The sequence below is a fragment of the Nymphalis io genome, chromosome 7 (genome assembly GCF_905147045.1).
Source record: "Nymphalis io chromosome 7, ilAglIoxx1.1, whole genome shotgun sequence".
Taxonomy (NCBI): Eukaryota; Metazoa; Arthropoda; class Insecta; order Lepidoptera; family Nymphalidae; genus Nymphalis; species Nymphalis io.
The window spans coordinates 12205701-12229026 of record NC_065894.1 but is presented as its reverse complement, the minus strand read 5'-3'; the positions used below and the strand labels follow the sequence as shown (position 1 = coordinate 12229026).

At 34.1% G+C, this 23326-nt stretch overlaps 1 protein-coding gene across 1 annotated transcript; it reads right to left on the bottom strand.

Annotated features, from left to right (window-relative positions):
* Positions 1–13404: 13404 nt before the first annotated feature.
* On the bottom strand, positions 13405–22573 carry LOC126769439 (uncharacterized). Its single transcript, XM_050488241.1, has 17 exons — positions 22531–22573; positions 21625–21782; positions 20917–21077; positions 20173–20549; positions 19877–20097; positions 19018–19120; positions 18551–18678; positions 18163–18453; positions 17417–17578; positions 17197–17325; positions 16630–17114; positions 16277–16460; positions 15620–15815; positions 14590–15356; positions 14286–14478; positions 13864–13977; positions 13405–13475 (listed from the first exon to the last, which is right to left on the bottom strand). Exons 1-17 carry the CDS (start codon positions 22571–22573, stop codon positions 13405–13407), a joined length of 3783 nt encoding a protein of 1260 aa, XP_050344198.1.
* Positions 22574–23326: the final 753 nt, after the last annotated feature.

Here is a 23326-nt window from a genome sequence, read left to right as displayed (position 1 = left end):
GGCCGTGTGTGAAAAATGACCCAGGATATAATACCAACTCTCGATCATTTTTTTATGTTATAGGTAGGCTCACGGGCCAATGGGCCTTGATGTTAAGTGGTCACCCATAGGAAATGTAAGAAATATTAACGATTCCTTGCATCGTCAATGCGCCACCAACCTTGGGGACAACGATGTTTTGTCCCTCGTGCTTGTGCAACTGGCTCACTCATCCTTCAAATTAAAATAACATAAATATAAATTAAACATAACATTCACCAAAGGTACGGACAACATGGATGTGGAAATACATATACATATACATTTTTGTTCAATATTGGGTTCGTGGAATACACATGTGGCAGAATTTCGTTGAAATTAGACACATGCAGGTTTCCTCATGATGTTTTCCTTCACCGAAAAGCACGATATGAATTATAATAATAATAATCATAATTTATTTATTCAAGTAACAAGACTCATACACAAATTACAAAAAAATAAAATAAACACTACTATCTACTACTTATATAATTTACTGGTCCAGCTGAAACTTTTAAACTTAAATATACAGTCTAGTCTGTTAGCAACCATGATAAGAATGTTGTTTGAGCTGGCCCGCGCCCTGAAAGAAAACAGAAATTAAGCACATGAAAATTCAGAAGTGCTTGCCCGGGTTTGAACCCAAGTTCATCGGTTGAGATTCACGCGTTCTTACCACTGGGACATCTCGGCTTATTTTGATGCTTGTATCCTTTAAATGTTATAATTATTAAAAGTCTTTGTCGCATATCACTTTTTAATATTAACAATCGTGTCTGTGTTCTTAAAGAACTGTTTTGTTGTTCTAGCTTTTTTATCGAATACCACTTTATTTGAAGACTTCTCAGAGATATAAAAATCTGATGTAACTGTAGAATTTGTTATTATTAGGTTGTTCATCTGCGGATTCGGCGTTGACCGAGGTAACGCCCTCCTGCCACGAGTGTGGTGCGCCTACGGACACGGCATGCCACACTCTGATGGAGTGTGCCGCTTGGGGGCCTCTTTGGGGGGGACTTTAATCGGCGGAGACCTTTCGCTGCCGAGCGTGAAAAATGTCATGCTTGGTAGCGAAAGGTGCTGGATGGAGATGGTCTCCTTCTGCGAAAATGTCATGTCACAGAAGGAGGCCGCGGAGCGGGAGCGCGAGGAGAGTGCCTCCGCTGACCCGCTTTGCCGAAGAAGACCGGGGAAAAGACGCCGGCGCTATGCGCATCTTCTCCTCCCGCCGTGAGTGTTGCCGGGGTTAGGGGGTCTTTGTACCCTGAGAACCCCCTAGGATTTGGAGGCCTGCAGAGGCGGGCCAACCGTCGGGGCGTCACGGTAGTATGCGAAAGCGATCCAGTGACGCCCCTCGAAAAGGCGGTGTGGGTACCGCTGGTTTTTTAGTGGGTATTCCGGCGCATATTCGGCGCCGGCGAGTCCCACATACCCCCCCACTTCAAGTGGGGGAAACGCGTAAACGCGTTTTTCCAGGTTGTTCATCTGCCCGTTTAATTAAATACTGATTTATCTCTTTCTGTTTTTATTGATTTGTCATTCGAAAGAAGGAGGCACAGCATTGCTTAACCTATCACCCTCTTAACAAAATTTTAAGGTAATAATATATATAATATAAATAAGATAAAATCATACTATATAAATTGCTTAAATTTCATAAAACAAAAATTGGAAAAGGATGTAAAGATTCAAACATAAAAAAAAACATATGGAAAATAACAATAGTTATTTTTTGTTTTGTTTATGTCTTAATTACCTACACAGAGATGCTCAAAAATATTGAAAACTTTTGAATATATGTATGTGTTCATTTGAAAGGACTGAGTGTTTGGTTTCATTTGTTAATTCTTACGATGCACGACTGCCTCGTTTGTCTAGTAGCTTGATGTAAGGCCGCAGACCTGGAGGTCCTGGGTTCAATTCCCAGGTCGGGTCAATAAAAAGTTAGTGGGTTTTTCTGTCAGAAAATTCTGAGTAGCAGCCCGGAGTCTGAAAGTCGGAAGTGTGTATACTCCCGCGCCTCGGAAAGCACGTACAGCCGTTGGTCCTGCGCCTGAGCTCTTTCCGGTCGTGTCGGATTGTCGTCCCAACGGATTATGAGAGTTAGGGAATAGAGAGTGCACCTGCGTTTGCACATGTGCACTATAATATCTCCTGCGTAGTTGGATAATCTCTCTTGAGATTGGCAGCCGGGGCAGAAAACGGGCTGAAGGACATTATTATTATTATCTTACGATGCAGTTTCGTCAACTTTTTTTTTAATCGTATTACACATATTATATTACACACATATACACATATTATATTACACACATGTACACATATTATATATTACACATATTATATTTTCTTTGATTATAAATTATTTCAATACTCATGAGTATTGAAATATATATACACTGGTGGTAGGGCTTTGTGCAAGCCCGTCTGGGTAGGTACCACCCACTCATCAGATATTCTACCTCAAAACAGCAATACTTGATATTGTTGTGTTCCGGTTTGAAGGGCGAGTGAGCCAGTGTAATTACAGGCACAAGGGACATAAAATCTTAGTTCCCAAGGTTGGTGGTGCATTGGCTATAAGCGATGGTTGACATTTCTTACAATGCCAATGTCTAAGGGCGTTTGGTGACCACTTACCATCAGGTGGCCCATATGCTCGTCCACCTTCCTATTCTACAAAAAAAAAGGTACCGCAATCACATTTCTTATATTGGAACAAGGAAAACGTTTGTAAAATTTGCTATAAGTTCACACCCGACGTATTAGACGTTTGTCGTTAAAAAATTGGAAGTAATTAGTTTAAGACCAAGTCTAGTCTGTACTAAGCCTGACATCCTATGCTGTAATTGTTACGCGGAGACAACACTGAGGTAACATCGCGATGTAATTTAATTAAGGAGAATACAATCCGTAAATTAAACGCTGCTATTAAGTTAATGGCGCGCCATTCTACTTACATACAAATATTAGTTAATATTACACGTTTGAAATATGTTATAACTAACGTATTTATTATTTTATGACTGCCTAGTTGGTGTAGTGGGTAATAAGACCGCAGAGCCTGGGGTCCTGGCTTCAAGCCCCAGGTCGGGTCAATAAAATTTTATTAGGTTTTTCTGCCGAAGTTTCTGAGTAGCCACCCAGAGTCTGGAAGTTGGAAGTGTGTACACTCCCATGCCTCGGAAAGCAAGTAAGACCGTTGATCCTGTGCCTGGACTGCAGCGCCTCTTTCCGGTCGTGACGGATTATCTAACTAAAAAAATTAACATATTCGTTAATTCGGTGACAGCCGTTCACTTTTTTTTCAATTAAGCCCGGGTAAACTATTTTATATATTAATCAGTAAGCAATACCAATTACTGAAATAAATTAGATTTTTATTAAATCTAATTCAATAACAAAATATGTTATTATTAAATATCATATTAATTGAAGTACATAAATAAGTATTTTTAAAAAATATAATAATATAATTATAAATGGTGCACTGTTTCATACTTATGGGGACCACAGAGAACCCTCTGTTTTTTTACCAATCACAGGCACAAGGGACATAACAACGCCCCGTTGTCGGCGTTTTGACGAAAGTTATTAGGTAAAATAACTTTAAACTACAATTCTCACAGTGTCAGTGTCGTTGAACGAAATTTAACACTTACATGTCGAGTGAAGCATAGATCGTATCCCTTCATTAAAAAAGTGACAATTAAAACCGTGACAGCGTGTGAATGTCCCACTACTGGGCTAAAGGCCTCCTCTCTTCTTTTTGAGGAGAACGTTTGGAGCTTATTCCACCACGCTGCTCCAATCCGGGTTGGTGGAATACACATGTGGCAGAATTTCAGTGAAATTAGACAGACACATGCAGGTTTTCCTTCACCGTAAAGCACGGGATGAATTATAATCACAATTTAAGCACATGAAAATTCAGTGGTACTTGCCCGGGTTTGAACCCACGATCATCGGTTAAGATTCACGCGTTCTCACCACTGTGCCATCTCGGATATGTATATACAATATTATCATGTAATATTGTAACAGGGATGTATTCAAATTGTAAGATCTACAATAATAATATACGGCATCAATAAGACGCGATAAAAGAAACCCTAGATAAAAAAATATTCGATTGTTTTCCTGTCGTTACAATGTTACGAAAACTTTCATTCCCACGGGCCAAAGTTCATCGTCCAAAGTAATATTTATCTCAAATAAAGACACAGTAATTACTAAGTCATTCGTTGATAGTCAGGGACAACTTGGATAAACTATTATTGAAGCAATTTACGAAAGGAATTTCTACGATATGTCAATACATAACAAAAATAACATCACCGCTAAGCTTAATAATACTTGAGTACTTTTAATGATAGACGATTACGACACGATATAATACAAGAATAATCAAAATTTATTACTCTTAATAATACAACTATCATTGGGTTTTTTATATATTTTATTTGGATTTAAAACTATTTATTTTTTAATTTAGCTTTTAGTAACAATTATTAATTTTAAATAACTTTTTGAATGCATTGTACTTTGATTAAAGAGTTCCTTGCTTATTGATTAAAATATTCCTTGCAATGCTATCTTATAGAAAGAAAACCATGACTTCTCAATGATCAGCAGCGTTTAAATTCACGCAAGCACTTTTATTTTTCATATTAAGTACAACTTATATTTTAGTTTAAAACATCTCGTTTTCGGCGATTACGAAAAAAATATTTTCATCACGTAATTGTTTTTCATCAGATAATACATATTTATAATAAATTGACTTTTTTTGTCAGTAATAAAGCGTTATAAAAATATCAAACAATGTCCTTCGCAAATTGTCCGACCAAAATGTATATCATCACGTACTGCTATGTATATACACTTATATTTAATTTATCAATTGTATATAAATTGTCTTAGCAATGTTGTATATAGAGGGTTTAATAAGACGAGTATTGCAAATAAACAAGTAGAAAACGAGCCCCCGGAGCCAACTATAACAACTTACTTAACAGTCTGTTTCTGTGTTCTCTTTGCTCACTATTTCTCCACAAGTGAGTTAATAAGCTTATAATCAACTTTTGTCGTATAATGCCAAAAATATTTATGCTGCTGTTAAGTTAATTATCAAATTTTTAATTATAATTTGGAAAACACGTTTAATATATTGACGTTTAATTATTGACGAGACGGTTGGCGTGGTTTGTGGATGCTTGCCTTTCACGCCGAAGGTTGTGGTTTCGATTCCCACCCAGAACAGATATTTGTGTGCATGAACATGTCTGTTTGTCCTGAGTCTAGATGTAATTATCTATATAAGTATGCATTTACAAAAGAAAAATCTATGTATATGTAGTATATCAGTTGTCTGGTTTCCATAGTACAAGGCTCTGCTATCGGGCGTCCGCCGCTGCAGGACTAAGATTCAAAGTTCGCAGCGGAGAGTGGCCGTCCGCATAGTGCGGGGATATCGCACGATATCCTACGAGGCAGCAACCGTCCTAGCGCGCTTTCCGCCCTTGGATATTCTAGTGGATATGGATGCGAGGACCTACCAACAGACCCGCATCCTCCGCCAGAACAGTGAAAGCGCGCCCACTTTGAGTGCGCTCGAGGCGTTGAAGCGGTAGGAACACCGGAGGGCTCTTGCAACGTGGCGCGACCGTCTCTGTGAAGAACTTTACGCACGCAAACGCGTCGTTGAAGCCAGCTTTCAAAGCCTGGATGAAACGAAAGCGACGATTCACCTTTCAACTTACGCAGGTAATGACCAGTGACGGTCACGGTTTTGGAGACTACTTGTGTAAGATCGGACGCGAATCAACGGCGGACCGGGACACCTCTTAGCATACGTTGGAGGTGTGCCCCACGTGGAGTGCGGAGAGGGAGATCCTGGTCCGTGAAGTCGGACAAGACCTGTCCCTGCGAGCAATCGTGTCGGCGATGCTTCGCAGGAAATCGGCGTAGAAGGCCGTAGCCGCCTTCTGTGAGACCGTCATGGTCCAGAAGGAGACGGCGGAGCGGGAACGGGAAAGGTCGGACCTTTCCCGTTCCCGCTCCGTCGTCTCCTGCTCGGTGGAGACGACGACCGCGTCGTCTCGGCCCTCCCGTAGTCCAGACGCCCGGGGCTTAAAAGATAGGGGACCACGGATGCGTGAGGTGGGGGCCTCGCGGCCCTATGAAGGACGGCCTCGCGCTGCCGTACGTCCCCTGATGAGAGCGCCGCCGAGCCACGAGTGGAGCAAAGCACGGGAGAGGCCGCGGATGCGTTATATCAACACGATCCCGCGGCCTCTCCGATCCGTGCTGAGGACGGCCATCGCAGTGTATTTAGTGGGTAAGAATCCCACATAACCCGGTTCCACCCCCATAGGACCCGGGTACCTTTCTGAAGGTTTACACGGCGAGAAAAAAAAGTACAAGCTCTGTACAAGCTTAATTTTGGATCAGATGGCCGTGTGTGAAAAATGTCCCTGGATATTATTTTTATTATAATTATTGTACTATTATAGGGGTATTGTAAAGTTTAAAATCTATATGAAAATTCAAAGTAAATTAAATTCTTGGTTTGATTATAACAATAAGACAAAGCGTTTAATAGAAGTAATCAATCCCCAATTTTCGACCCTCAGATCAATTATTTTTTCTTTTAAATTACAGAGAAGTATCCTCAAAGTGTAATCTACTAGTTACTGCTCGCGGATTCACTTTCTCTCACTCCTTAGGTAGGGTGAATTTAAAAGACGATGAATGAACTCGTAACCTAGATTTTTTGAATTCCGCTAAAAATAGTGTATTTGTCGCGTCCACTATTAGAATAATTATAAATAAATCCAAATTATAATTATGAGATATATAATATAATGGCCCGCGCAATGGCTGCCAAATAAGACTACAGACTAACGCAATTTCCCCGGACTAATTAAGGTCCCAAAATTCCTTGATTGATGTTTTATCGTTAAGAGAAGTGACTCCAACGCCTTATTTTCATTTTAAAAAATCAAAGGGACTTTCATATTTTGGTATTTTTTAAGTTAGTTATTTTGTACCTGTAGTATCGTCAGCGAAACAGTGTCACCTTTCTGGTATAAGCTGAATTAACAATTTGCTTCATTTAAGATATTATATTTTTGAATTCATGAAAAACTTTATGTCTTTATTTTGCAAGGTTAGATTAAAATTTGTAAATCTTAAGAGATACCTTTTCATGTAAAAGAAGGCGATGAGAACCTAGACCCTTTATGCTGGGTGCAAAATTATTTCATCAGCTCATGGACATTCGTAATGTGAAAGGAATTAGGTATGCCGTAAGTATATTATCAAAGAGCTGCGTAGGATCTACCTTATTTTATCCCTTTTTTATACTAAAGGGTATCTACAAAGTGGAATTTAGAGGGTGGCGGGAGAGAATTAGTCAAAATTATATTATACTTTCTTCAATGTTTTTATTAGTACGTATTTAATTTTTTTACACTTCTCTACTTTTTTATTTTATTTCTGCGATTCGATCGCCTTTTGTACGTTATATTGAAACTATTTTTGAATGTAACATACGTTTTGATTTTAGTGTAAAATTACTTATCTTTTATTAAATTTTGTATTGGTATATTCAGTTTAATGTTAAAAATAAAATATTGTATGTAAACTATATTATATTTTCATGTGTTGTGTTTGATAAAAACATAAAGAAATAAAATTATCGATAGAAAATAATCACTAAATGTTCTCTAATTGCATTTCTTCAGGTTATTCAGACATAAATAGATATTTAAGTAAATCACGAGTAACAAATAATCTAGAGCTGTCTTTAAGGATTAATTGTTATATATGTGTGTTAATCGCTGCGGTGCTGTTAAGAAGAGAGGTCGAGGACAAACGATCTATAAGATTCTACCAGTTTTTTTCGGTTCTATTTTCACCAATCATATACATGTCAAACATATACAATTAATTTTATGTAATCTGAGTGAAAATCAACGAATACTAACTCCGAGCTATTTTATCAATATTACCTAGTACAGTTTGATATGCCTTGCAATACTTTTTCACATGAGCTTTAAATTCAGAATAACTTAACTATTTATAGCTTAGGTGGATATTTCCTTCAAAGGGACACCTTATGCATCGATTTCCGGCCGTTTACTAAATGAGATGACATAAAATGGGTCGAACAGATAGTACCCATAAATTATGAAGATTTGTAATGAACACACCATTGACTCTCGTCGGCGGCTTTCCATAAACGGTTACCCGTTTATGGAAAGAGGAAACCTTGTGAACTACGATAAGAAAAAAAAACAATGCAAAGTTTACATAGCATTTCTATTTTAATTATAATCCAAGCAAGCAACAGACATGTTTAAATAATGTTATTTTCATATTTGGTTATTTTTGCAAAACAATAAATTGGCAATTGACTAAGAACCAAATTGGTTAGCAATCACAACGTTATGGTTTTCAGTACGATGTTATTTTGTCTATATTTTAATTTATATTCATCTCAAATCATTTGAATCTTATATAATACAAACAGTACACAATATTTTTATATGTCTGGTATATCTGGTAAAATTAAACATGGAAAGAGATTATGTCGTAGAATAAAAGATAAAATTTGCAAATAAATACATCACTTAACTTCAGATTACCTAAAAGAAGTTTCAATCCTTTACAAAGAACCTTTCATAAAAACAAACATCAGTTTGTCATTGAAATGTCAATTTTTGAGACATAAATGTCCAACAATGATACAACAATGTTACGATTTATTTGTTTTGTAAGTTTATTATTGAGTTTATCTTTAACAGAACAGGAATTCTTAAGACCACGCAAGAGACACCTCAGAAGTTGCTATAAAAGAGGAAAAATTAATAGGAAACGTGAAAACTATAATAATTTCTACGACAAGGAATCCATGGATCTTATTGACGTTGCCAGTTTTATTCAAAATCCCGATGATTCTTCTTTCGAAGGTAATCAAGATTCCGAAAACAGGTAAACACAAATAGAATTATTACTAACTGTTAATTTAATATTTATTAAGATTTATAATAACGGTAAATGGAAAAGGAAAAATAATTTCAGATTAGCAGCCTCGAATTATGCAGATGAAGGTTCAAGTTCGAACGTGAAAGATGAAAGAGATCAAACACAAGATTACCAAGGTTTAAAGTCTGATAATATTCCTGAAGTGAATATATATAGTGGCAGGCGCATTCCTCAATACTTAAATAGAAAATCGCCTGAAGAAACTAACAGTGAACATATAACTAAAACCAATGCAATCAAAAATGATGATTTGGTTGATACTAATATTAAACTCAGACATAAGGGAAAAAAAAGGTTAGCTGTGATTATTTATAATTCTATCTTATACCTATATTATATAATCTTATACCATTGATTTTTCATGTGCTTAACTTGTGTATAAAATTCATCTCGTGCTTGACGGTGAAGAAAAACATCGTGAGGAAATCTGCATGTTTCTAATTTCGTTCGTAATTAATTCTGTCACATGTGTATTCTACCAACCCGCATTGGAGCAGAGTAGTGGAATAAGCTCCAAACCTTCTCCTCAAAAGGGAGAGGAGACGGAGACCTTAGCCCAGCAGTGGGACATTAACAGGCTGTTACTGTTAGCTGTGAATTCATTAATTGACTTATTATTTGCATTTTACTTACAATTATAGTTTTAAATATTTTTAGTGTATTTAAGAAAATGAAGATACCGTTTTTTTCCCGTGACAAAGTTGTTACAACTTCAAAGACTAAGAGAAATAAGAAAAGAAAATTATTTAGTTTATATTGTACAAGAAATAATTCAACCAAATCATCTGAACGTAATTTCAATAACAAAGAAATAAATTTAAAAAGACAATCTGTTAAAATCAATAAAAGATCAAATTTTGAAAGCCTGTGTCCAGCTTGTAAGCAAAGAATCCTACTTAACTCATATGATTACTTGGACAAAATTAGAAGAACTGGGAGCGGTGGAATACATAACAGCAGGCAGTTTTATCAACAAAAACAATTAGAGGAAGCCGCACGTTATAATAATGAACAAACAAATAGTATTGACTTAAAAAATCAAGATCCCAATACAGACAACAAAGATTTAAATGATATAATCTATAATAAAAGGTGGAGAAGGAACGCTGAGCTGTCAATAAAGAGAGAAGAAGAAGAAAATAAACTGAAGTCAAAAACAAAGACGATCGTTTAACTGATTAAGATGTTATCATTAATCTGGATACTTTGTAAGAAATATTTTGTTTATTAGGTGTACATTATTTTGTAGAATTCGTTATTTATTTTCAAATTAAAGATTAATTCAATTTATATGCCAAACGACTTAATAATTATATGTTTTTGAAATTCTACCATATGTGTATTCTACCAACGCGCATTGGAGCAGCTTGGAATAAGCTTCAAATCTTATCCTCAAAAAAAGGAGAGGAGGCCCAGCAGTGGGACAATCACAGGCCTTTGCTATACTATACTAGTTAATACTGTATTCGACCTTCTTACTTTTTGTCATTATTGACATTCGAAAAAAGCAGACACGGCATTGTTTAACTAACCACCCCTAATCCACTTTTATTAGTAAAGACGATATAATTTTAAAATCGATGCTCTTTATACCCTGTACAAGTTAGCTTGATCTTTTTGACAGGTGTAAATTTTTCTGATCCATATAACTTTGCAATGACGAACATATTATTTTCTTAATTTAATGATTTTAAAAATTGTAAAAATATTAAAAAAATACATATAACACAAAAGTCCCTAAAGATTCAAGCGTTATCCGAAATTTTTAAGACTTTTTATTGCTTCAAAGAAAATTCAAATAGGAACCCTGAAAATAATAGACGCTTGTACAATGTTACATCCGTCGGACGGATGGGACACGAATAACAGGCAGTAACTGCTACAAATATAGATTACAAAAAATCATTATTAAAGATCATTGTTAAGTTATTGTTACGAACGGGGGTTCTTTTGGTTGGGGTCTCTTTAGCTGGTATAACTCTATTTAAGGTAAAAAAAAATTGAATTCTATTTTAAATTACGAAAAGTGAAAAAAAAATTCGACCCGTGTTTCTTTGGGAAAGTTGTTTACTTTCATGGTCTGAACGACCTATTAAAATTTGGCGGGAGGTCCAAAAATAATCCTGTAATATTAAATAGGTACTTATTATGAATATTGAACCACCTTCGCTTATCTACCCAATCTTTTATATGTCTAGTGCAATAAAAAAATTCACACATAATACACCCACACCATCTCGTCACAGTTACAAGTTATTTTAAATCGTTATTTTTTTGGACTACTATTTATAGATATTTTCTGTTTCCCATCACTAATCAAATCAAGCTAACTTGTACAGGGTATAAATAGTTCTCGTGACGTAATTATAGGTAGGAATAATAACACCCCCAAATTTCATATTATTTAATGAACATGCGATATCTGGCCTACTCCCAAATCTGTGGTGTGCCCACAGATTTGAGAAACGTATCACCTCAGATTCCGTGGTTAGCGGTGTAAGAAATGATTTATACTTCATGCAATGTATATTTCTGCAGCCAAAATTGGCTTGTGCAACAGGTGATTTATTTGACTGCCCAACTTCCTACTACAAAAAATAAATATTATTGGAGCCAGAAAAATTATTATTATTTTTATATATATACCATTATTTTTTACATAAAAATAATATATAATAGCAAGAAACAAAACATATGAAATAAATATAGAAAACATATGAAGCTCCATTAGTAAATATGAGATGATAGTGATGAAAAATTATAGCAATTTCGCGAGCTAGATTCAGTCTGTTCTGACATATTCTATAAATTTTTCTTTTTCTTAAATATTCGAAAAATATCGGGTTAAATAAAATTATTTTTATACAAATTTAAAAATATATTACACAAATTATTTTAATTTTTGAAAAATTTACGACATTTTACTATATTTATACCAATTAATCTTTCAATTACCATTAAATCTTGAATATAACTTGTAAGGATTGATTGTTAAATGAGAAATGTTTACAAAGAATATTATTGTTTTTGATTAAAACATCACAAGTACTTCAATAAAACTCTGAAATATAAAAATAAGAAGCTATATCGTAATATAGTATATTTTTTATATTTATTTGAGTAACTTTTTTCATTTGTAAGACGTCTTATATAAGTTGGTTGATGTAATCAAGGCGAGCTTCTTTGCTTCGTAAAAATACTTTTTGTCGAAAGTATGCATATTATGAAAATACTACCTTGGCTGTTTCTTCGTCTTAGCGATCTAAAGTTTTTATTGATATAAATAACATTTGATTGTTGGAAATATTTTTTTTTATTTTTTACTAGATTTTTTTAAAATTAAATTGTTATTAAGTCATTCAAGTATACGTAAGTTACAAGCTTAAAGCGTGGATAGCTCATGGCAGTACGTTTGGCACGGTGCCAGTAAGCCTTCCTTTATAGTTAATATTTGCAGGTTTCAAGTTCCCGTAAAGAGGCGAAGATGTTAAATTTCTTACTCGTGAAAATATAGTATGTTAGGAACATGAGCGGCTAATCTGCTCGGATTAGGAGCAGAACCAACATCTTTACGTAGTTTCCCAGACACGAGCATTTAGTACCGTGGTAGGACCAGCCCCTCCGGGCAGATACCATTCTACTACTCATCACATACTCACCACTAAACAGCAATACTCTGTATAAAAAATATTTATTAAAATTTAAATAAATATTATAATACCATCTAGAATGGTCAATAAGGATAACAAAATATGTGATTTTAACCTTAAAGTGGTAATTACAGCCACGAGGGACATAACATCTTAGTTCCCAAGGTTGGTGGTGCATTGGCGCAGTAAGCGTCTTACAATATCTATGGGCGTTGGTGACCATCAGGAGGCCCATATGCTCGTCCGCCTACTAATACTATAAAAAAACCAATACTATTAACGTGCTATTAAAATGTGTATGAAAGTAACAATATTGCAGTTTTTGTGTTTTGGTTAATTTCATATTCAAAAAGAAAATAGTTACTTCGTGTTCACATTCAATGTATCTTAGTCTTCTCGAGTCTTGTAATAAAAAAAATAGTAAAACATGCGGCTTCATCAGCGTGTAATCCAGTTGGTGACGAAAACATTGCCATTTCACATACTGTGAATATATTTTTTTGTTAATTGAATTTTAAAAATTATATAGCAGCAGTAATATAAAATAAAAAAACGGTTGTTTTGGAAACTCGAAAATAAAATTGTATTTATTTGTATATATAAGCCTGAAACAGTGGACAACAAAGATACGCATTAAAATTGCACTTTGAAAAAATAACATAATTTTAAACAAACATTATAATTAGTAAAATTTAAAATCTTCTATCTTCGAAGCGCACGAAAGAGCAATTTTATCTACTGTATATGGGCCATCTGAAAAAAAAAACCAGCTGTAAATAGCAAGCAGTAACTAGACATAACTAGGTACATTGTTGATACACTGAAGTATGCAGTCACTTAGTCGTAGTAGTAGGAATAAGGTCGGCCACGGCGGCCAATCTGAAGAGAGATTAGCCAACAAAGGTGCACTCCCTATTCCCTAGCTCTCATAATCCGATGGGACGGCAATCCGACACGACCGGAAAGATTTCAGGCGCAGGACCAACTGCTTTACGTGCTTTCCGAGTAACGGTAGTATACATACTTCCAACTTCCAGACCCATGAGGAATATAATATGGTAGATGCAGATTATCATGGTGAATTCTAAGAAAGACTTAGTCACTTTACTCAGACATTGTTAAATAATTATTTTCATCTTACCTATAGGAAACCACGTTGTGCTTGGTATCCCAGATTCCAAACGTGCTGCCGATATTGCTTGTCTCATCGCGATAGGTACAGAAATTCCCATGCATGTTGCTGGCTCGCCAGTTCCTAAAGAAAACTTAACACTTAATAATTACAAATGAGTTATTATTTACTTTAAAATATATATAATTGACATTTTTTCACCAATAATCTCGTTGTTTGCATGTTTCCAGGCAGCAAACCAATGAAAATTTTAGGATTTCTGATGAGAATATTTAATACAATTCTTAATTACACTCATATCTTTTAATATTTTATTGGCTGCCGGTCTGTTTTCTGATGTTTCTTTTTATATTTACAAATATATCATTGAGCCGGAATGTTATGAGCTAAATGTCCCAATTTACTGAGATACTGAGAGAATATATCCTTACCTTTAGCACCAAAGATCAGTTCGGTACTAAAAGACTTTTCTCTGAAATATATCCTGAAATCTTGCGGGATATCCCTAGCTTGCGGAACCCAATAATCCCACGTACGATTTGTAAGTAATTCTCCTGTTTGATCGTCAATGACCAGATTTTCAGACGTCCAATAACCGACTCCCATTATAAAAGCGCCTTCAATCTATAATAAAACCATTAAAATAATAAACATCAAAGTAATAATATTTAGAAATATATATTATTGAGTTATTCAATCTTTGTTCTTATATTATTTTGTGAGTGTGCTACTCACTTGACCAATGTCTATTGCAGGATTAATACTCCTACCAACATCTTCAATTAAATCAACCCTAATAATTTCCGATTCTCCTGTTAGAACATCTATTTCCACTTCGGCCAATGTTATTCCATATACGTTATAATTTTGTATATCAGATTCATTTACAAATGCATGAACTTGCAGATCAACATTCATTTCAAAAGCTTTTTTAATTAGCTCTTCCCAAGTAGGATTATTCATCAAATTTCTGATTGGTGCTAATCTTCTCAGCAGTTCTTCGCTGCATCTTCGCACACCTATGCCCATGTTCTGTGAAATCAAACTGCCTCCTGATGGCAATGCGTTGGGTGAAGTCATTGTGTTGTTAGGTTTTATTTGAATTTTGTCTATGGGTATGTTGAGAATGTACGCGCATATTTGTGTCGCTCTTGTATTGATACCTTGTCCCATTTCAATTCCTCCAGTTGTTATGGATACAGTTCCGTCATCATTAAATACAGACATGTTCACATTTAAATAATGATAACCAACAGGAGCCCATTTTAGAAAAGAAAATCTTAATCCTCGTTTTTTCCATCTATTTTTGGAATTGAATTCCTCCACGGCTACTATTCTCTCCTCATACTTAGAATTAATTTTTAAAGTTTTCAAAACTTCATTAATATCATCTTGATAATCAGGATGCAAATTTGCAAGACGAACATCAATAGGGTCTTGATTTAATTCATATGCAATCTGTTCCATTATTAGCTCAGCCATTGCAATTTTTTCCAAAGAACCTAAAAAATATTGATAATATAAACAAATAAGAGCAAAGAGCAATATCATTTTGAAAAAATGTGAACGGCGGCATAGTAATAAACGTTATTAGCGAGTGATTAGTTAAACATTGCTGCGTCTTGTTCTTTCGAATGTCAAATCAATGATGACAGAAAGAGATAAATCAGTGTTTAAATAAACAGCCGCTAAGCAACGTTTATAAGTATTTACTTACAATATTACATAATTTTAATATAATTATGTAAATTAGAGGTGAAATTACCAGGAGAACGACACCAAGTGTTAGATGGAGTGTCAGTCAGACCATTATACGCTTTGTAGTTCCACGATTCCGTTCTATAGCAGTTGCTAAATGATTCAAAAGTCATATTGAGAAAAGGTTCATTCAGAACGTAACCATTGTCGGAGTACAATTCATAGTTCATATACTGGATAGCACCTTTGTTATTTACGCCAACCTGTGTGAAATATGTATTGTATGCATTTATTTTATTAAGAAGAGACTGCAATCCATATGATACATATTCTTAAAATATACTAATAAATAAAAGTAAACCGGAATGGTTATTTTTTACAATCGTAAGATTAATTAAATTTATTTCAAGCTTTCAATGTTGAACCTTAGCATTACTAAAAATATGATTTTAGTACTTTATGATATTCAAATTTAAAACGCTCGAGTACATTAAGTAAAAAATCAATAAATGCGTAAAATTGTTAGGTCGTGTTATTAGTAAATCTTGTTATTAATTCATAATATATACACGAATCAATACTACGATAATAAAAAGATTTCACAAGCACCAAAACTATGCTTGGTCGTGAGAGGTCTGCACGGTAATGTACTTTGAATAGTGATGCCGGTTTTACGCCTATTCTCCTACAATACTCATTATAATATCTGAGAACTAAACCTCACCTCGAAGTTTGTAGAACAAGGCAATCTCTTTCCAACGGCTCTCATGTTAGTAGTTAGAGAATTTATTAATCTGCATGGTCTATTGAGCTTATATGCAACCAAACTACACGCAGCGGCTACTTGTGATGCTCGACTTATTTTAAAACCAAATGCGCCACCAAGTCGACGTACATATATATCAATCCTTAAAATAAATCCATATATAACCTAATTATTTTTGTGAAATGATGATAAACCATGGATAAAAAAGATAATGAAAGATCTTTTAAAGTATTTTACAAATTTGTTGTTTTACAATAAACAGTTAAAAAATAAAATAAAAATAATAAAACGTAATCTACAAAACAAATAACCTGCTATGACCGATTTTTAACATTCTTGATAAAGCTTGTTGTAGTGTATCAATCCATTGAGTCGTGCTGTGCAATTGTAATCCTTCTTCTGATGGACTTGTTAGGCATACCAAAGTTTCCAATGCAAAATGATATTGACCATATACAGTATTGTCACCTTTGATTATTTTGCTAATATCATTTCCTCTCGTTGTTGCATCTCTTGATTCTAGTAAGGTGACTTTGCTAGGATCATTTTTGGCAAATTTTATGTCATAAACTGGTTTTCTAACATTACTATATATCACATCAACCAAGGTAGCTGCTTTATTGGCATTTTTTTGTGATTTCGCTACAATAATACCGAGAGGCTGGTTATAGAATTTAACTTCACCATTACATAAAAGTTCTTCGTTGCTTAAGTTAAATAAATTCACCGGTGGTGTAAAGCTATTTACACCGGGTATATCAGAAGCTGAATAAAAAGCAATTACACCGGGTTCTGCCTATGGAGGAAGAATTTTAAATGTAATATTTCATTAATTGACACCATAAAGGTATTAATCAACATTGAAAAAAAAAGTTTACCAATGCTTTGCTAGGATCTATTTTTTCAATTGTTCCAAGGGCAACAGTCGTTAATACAAATGCGGCATACACTTCTCCAGGAAGCGTTGGAATATCATCCGTATATTCAGATTCACCTGCGCACTGGATCTTTAGCATAGAAAATAATTTAAATATCACAATTATTACGTACATTTATGTTCAATTACTAAAGTAGTTTTTATTTTTTTTTAAATATTACCAATGCATCCAATTTAGGTATAGCTTTATTTAACGGCCAAAGCGACGGGTTAGTATCAAATACTTGTTGACCTTCCGATATCGGTCGTTTCTCATGCAATTTCACGGTTCCTGAACGATATCGAGGATGCAGTATAGTCGATGGGCACAGAGAAATAAGACCCTGGAATCAACGGCGTGTATATTTTATAATCATTTAATTTGGATATTGTATTTTATACATTTACAAAGTTTTTTACCTATTTCAATTATAGTTGTTCTAAAAATTTATAAAGTAATGCTTAAGCAGTCAAAAAATAAATGTTACCTTAAAAAAAACATGTAGTCTGTAGGAACTGCCGATAGAAGTGAAAACTTAAAACTGTTAAATATAAATATTCTATCCCTTTTTATTATATAGCTTTTTATTCATCCAAATACACAGTGTGTCGCAAACTCGGTACAAAATATTAATTTAAATAAGTAATAGTTAAAATACACTCATATTTTATGTAAATACTGTTAGTATTTACATTTTTTTATATATCATTCATCATTAATTTCCACTTAAACTTAAATTATTTGTACTTTCAACGATTTCATTATATTCTAGAAAGTATACGTATAGTTAGTACGTCGGTGACGCCAAGCCACGAGACTTTCGGAGAAGTTTTCACTTCAAAAATTACAATTTGGTTGATTGACATATGGTATATAAGTTATTTAATTAAATGTATAAAAAAACGATATCAACAAAATTTCACTTACCTTGTAGAATAATCCTAATGCAATTATTTTTCTGCTTTCAACAGGGGGATCGGGTAAATTTTCAGTAACTACTATTTCGTTCTCTAATATTTTTAAAGCGCCTTGCAATGTTTCATTTCTAAATAACGATTTACCAACTAAGTAACGTTCTGTTTTCCATGAGCGATTAAATTTTGCACTAAGACCTCCATACACCATTCTACAAGATATCACTTGATTTTGATATTCGTTTATTTTGTATAAAAAACCCGCGTTGACAATCGCATGAGCATTTTGTGCGCGAGGCATAATCTATAGTAAAAAACGTAAGACATATTAAATATCGTGCACTTCACATTATGGTAGCAATTACTCGTAGCTTGTATGTATTTGTGCTTAGTAAACTTACCTTAAAAGTGACCATTTTATGAGATTTGCTAAGAGGCGGTAAAAGAACATTTACTATTATTTTACCTTTCATGTCTTCTTTGAGAAAATTTTGTAATGTTAAAATTGTTGATTGTCCAATGGACGTCACTGAAATAAATACCAAATTTTAAGTATTAAAAATTATCAAAAATCTAATATAAAAATTGAACGTAATGGTTATCTATATCATCAATATCAATAAAACAACAAATTGGAGAAAGTATCATCTCTGACCTGACGTTTCTGGAGGTGATTGAAAAGATTCATTTTTGGAAGTATTATCAATCGAAGGGGAAAAAAAATGTTATGTAATATATAAATAATATTTGAAGTCAGAAACATTAATCTGAATGATCTCTTAGTCGAGAAAATTAATGTATATATTATTTAAGACAGTCGAAATCACTGATTTTTACATATATAAATGATGTAAAAGTCTCTACTTACAAATTGTTATCTGCGCACCGACCGTTTCAAGAATAATAAAAATATCAGATTTAAATTCTGGATGCTGGTTCTTCAAAATTAAATTACCTGCTATCGTTGCCAGCTGAAATTTAATTCTCTTATTTTGTTTCCAACATTGCACAATTATGATAAGGATTTAATTTAGAAAATTTATTTAGTTGCAATTATAATTACCTAAACATTTTTTAACACTCATTTTAAATAATTAAGTTCTGCTAAAATCGCTTCATAAAACCTAAGATGGCGCAGTGGTAACAACGCGTGAATCTTAACCGATGATCGTGGGTTTACACCCGGGCAAGCACCACTGAAGTTTTTCATGTACTTAATTTGTAATTATAATTCATCTCGTGCTTTTCGGTGAAGGAAAACATCGGGAGAAAACCCGCATGTGTCTAATTTCACTGAAATCTGCTACATGTGTATTCCACCAACCCGCATCGGAGCAGCGTGGTGGAATAAGCTCCAAACCTTCTCCTCAAAAAGGGAGAGAAGGACTTAACCCAGCAGTGGGACCTTTATAGGCTGTTACCGTTACCGTACCGTTAAAATTGCTTATACATTTTATTACTATTAATATCCTTTATTAATTAATAATTAAAATATAGTTTGATTTGATGAAAAATTAGTTCCGCGTAGAAGGGTGAGAGAGTCAGTGTAATTAAAGGCACATTGACATAAAATTTTGGTTTCCAAGGTTAGTGGCCCATCGGCGATGTAAAGAATGGTTAATATTTCTGACGGTGGTGGGTACCACTTACCATCAGGTGGTGCATTTGCTCTTCTACCAAACCCATATAATAAAAAAAAAAATCAAATGAAAGCCTTTTAAACTTACATTTCTTACTGCTATGTGAGCGACAAGTTTTAAATGATCATTAAGTATCCTAAGATAACTAAAATTATCGGTCTCCGATACAGTATCAAATATTTTCATAACATCAGTGAGTGTATTACCAGCCCCAATAACTAAATTTTGATCTACATAAAAACCTTTTATTTCTGCAATGTCTGTCACGTCTATTAGAAGTTTGGGATATTCTAATATTGGGTAGACACCTAAAACCAATTCATATTATGAATTATTGAGATAAGTTAATATGTTTGTAAAATGTAGCAATTGGTTTTTTATACCTTTGCCAGTATTCCCAGCGACAAGCATATATGATTCTGTTCCTTTCTCTTGCCAAATAGTAAATACATCTGACAATGTTTGTACTCTGTACCAATCTTTTTTATCACTCAATTCAATATGCAGTATTTCATTAAAAATATCACTTTTAGATATCATACACCAGTCAAGTTCAGAACAATTTCTCTTTGAACATACGTCCCCAGATTTGTTACATATTTTCAAATCTTCAATGTCAGATAGGTCAAACGCGTTCGGAGCATCCGAAGCAAATTTTTTGAAGGCTTGTAAAATGGGTCTGTATCCTGTACATCTACAGATATTACTTCCAAACGAATCTTCTATTTCAAGCATTGTAGGATTTTTTGTTTTCAAGAGACTGAAATATTTTTTATATATACTTAGAAATTATTTACCGAGACGGACACGTGTCCCTAACAGATGATTGCGAGTTCAACCCCAGATAAGCACCACTGAATTGTTCCTGTGCTTAATTCGTGTTTTCAAATTCATCTTGTGCTTGTTGGTGAAGGAAAAGATCGTGAAAACACATGACTGTTGGATGAAATCTGGCACAAGTGTATCCGCCAACCCGCGTTGGAGCAACGTTGTGTAATGAGGTCGAAACATTTTTCTCAAAATAAAAGGAGGATTTAGCCTAGCAGTTAGACATTCAAAGGCTGTTACTTTACTATAATTTATTTAGATCAACTGTCAACAATCATAAAATATTATAAGCAACTTACCTATACATTGCCATGATCCAGCCAGGAGTACAGTAGCCGCACTGGGAACCATGACTATCCGCAAGTACCTTCTGCAGTGGATGGTAGCCCTTCAATCGGTTACCTATAAATTCTATCGTCGTTATGTCCCATTCTTGGCATGAGGTTATTGACACTAGACACTAAAACAGAACCTATAATTAACTTTACACTAAATAACGCTATTTAAAAGAAACTGGTAATGATGAAACTAGAAGCAAGGTAAATAGAGGACAGGTTTGTGTTGGTGTGTGATATTTTCCGTTACTCACTTCCCTTTAAATATAAATAAAACATATCATAATACTGTGTCTAGTTACTTCCATTGGTGACAAGAGAGCTGGTTTATTTTTTACATAGATAACTGGAATTGCGATTCAACAGAAACTTACATTAATTACGTGTAATTACAGGCATAAGGGACATAACATCTTAGTTCCTAAGGTTGGTGGCGCATTGGCGATGTAAGCGATGTTTAAAATTTCTTACAATGCCTATGTCTATGGGCGTTTGTGACCCCTTACTATCAGGTGGCCCAAATGCTCGTCCACCTAACATTTATATAAAAAATAAACATGCTGCTAGCATTCATGCGACCAATATACGTGGGGACAATTTATGCAGTACCTATGTCTAATAAATTTATTTATTTTTGAGATGTATCAATGATAGCATCAATATTTTTCTTACTGAATTTATTGCTTGAGGAACATCTTCATTGTTCTTTTTAGCTGTGATTATGCACGCTCCGCAGCCGCCTTCTAAGCACATATATTTCGTACCACAAAGCTTCAGTGTTTGGCGCAGGTAGTCCAGAAGAGTGGTGTGGGAATCGATTTCACAGCCCACTTTGAATTTCAAATTATTAATATTTTAATTGTTTCGGCTAATATTATTTTGATAGATTTTTTTAGATTTTCGAACTAAATTTTTCTAGTGACATAAATATAAAATTATAACAATTATCTATTTTCTATATAAATTCAACCTAAAAGTATGCACAGCATACCTTCACTGACACATTATGTACAATTATATTAAATTTTAATTAAGCGATAGTTTTTAAAAAGCCGAGATGGCCCTGTGGTAAGAACGCGTGAATCTTAACCGATGATCGTGGGTTCAAACCCGGGCAAGCACCACTGAATTTTCATGTGCTTAATTTGTGATTATAATTCATCTCGTGCTTTACGGTGAAGGAAAACATCGTGAGGAAACCTGCATGTGTCTAATTTCACTGAAATTCTGCCACATGTGAATTCTACCAACCCGCATTGGAGCAGCGTGGTGGAATAAGCTCCAAACCTTCTCCTCAAAAAGAGGAGAGGAGGCCTTTAGCCCAGCAGTGGGACATTCACAGGCTGTTACGGTACGGTTACGGATAGTTTTTCTAAAAAAAATTCGAGTATCGGGTAGTATTGTAACTTTTGTTTCTATAAAAATTAAAAACAAATCACATACCAAAGTACGTGTACTAGTCATAACGTTTAACCTAAATTACACGTTATTACTAGTACACGTAGTTATATTATAAGCGTTGCGAAAAAAAAAACAATGTAGACAATAAAGAAATGAAATATAAGAAACATTACATACCAGAATACTGTTTACCGTTTATTTTAAATTTTATTCGTTCCATGACATCAACTTGCGTAGTAACGAAGCAACTGGGCACCAAATTCGAAAGTGTTAGCTATATGTGTTTACATATATACTTATAGTTTCACACGACTTTGTCCGTGCGAAATACATTACGATATATTTTGTGAAAATTATAACAATGGGTATATAATATGTGCTAGGAGAGCACAGCACGCGCTACATATCGCTTTTTATCTTACGTAGATAAGTTACTTAAAGCATACGTTTCTCCCAAAAAAGTTTTTTTTTTGGTTTTTGATTCGTAGGACTATTTTTCATTCGTTTCATTGTTCATTATTAATGTACTATAAATCATTTCATTTTTATTTAACTTCAAAGTACATAGCTGTTGCTTGAATCTTTAAATGCAATAATGACACGATTATTTATATATTTTACATACATACAATTTTTCTTCTTAGTTTTACAAGTATTCGCCATTTGCTTCACTATATCATTTTCAATTATATTATCATAATTATTGTATCAAAGTAATATAATAAATGACAAAATGACTACGTGTACGTTTCTTACCTTATCACTACTAAAGTATTTAACCAATTGTAATTAAATAATAATTTAAATAAATAGTTGATTATGTTGGGAAAAACATTCTGGATTATTTTGTTTGGATTGTGGATTTGTGTCTTGACACTGGATTCCCTAATGGTTATAATTGGTAGAATATTAGTTCCAAGCCGGTAGTAGATTTGCTTTCATTTCATCCTTAAACATGGCGAAAATCATAATT

Bases quoted from the DNA above. Each gene is read 5' to 3' on its own strand.
- LOC126769439 (XM_050488241.1), bottom strand. From the start codon at position 22,573: ATGGAACGAATAAAATTTAAAATAAACGGTAAACAGTATTCTG. The intron at 20,098-20,172 runs GTATAAAAAACC...AATTGGTTTTAG, and splicing joins CGCTGGGAATACTGGCAAAG to GTGTCTACCCAATATTAGAA. The intron at 17,579-18,162 runs GTAAGTGAAATT...CGTTGATTCCAG, and splicing joins CATTAGGATTATTCTACAAG to GGTCTTATTTCTCTGTGCCC.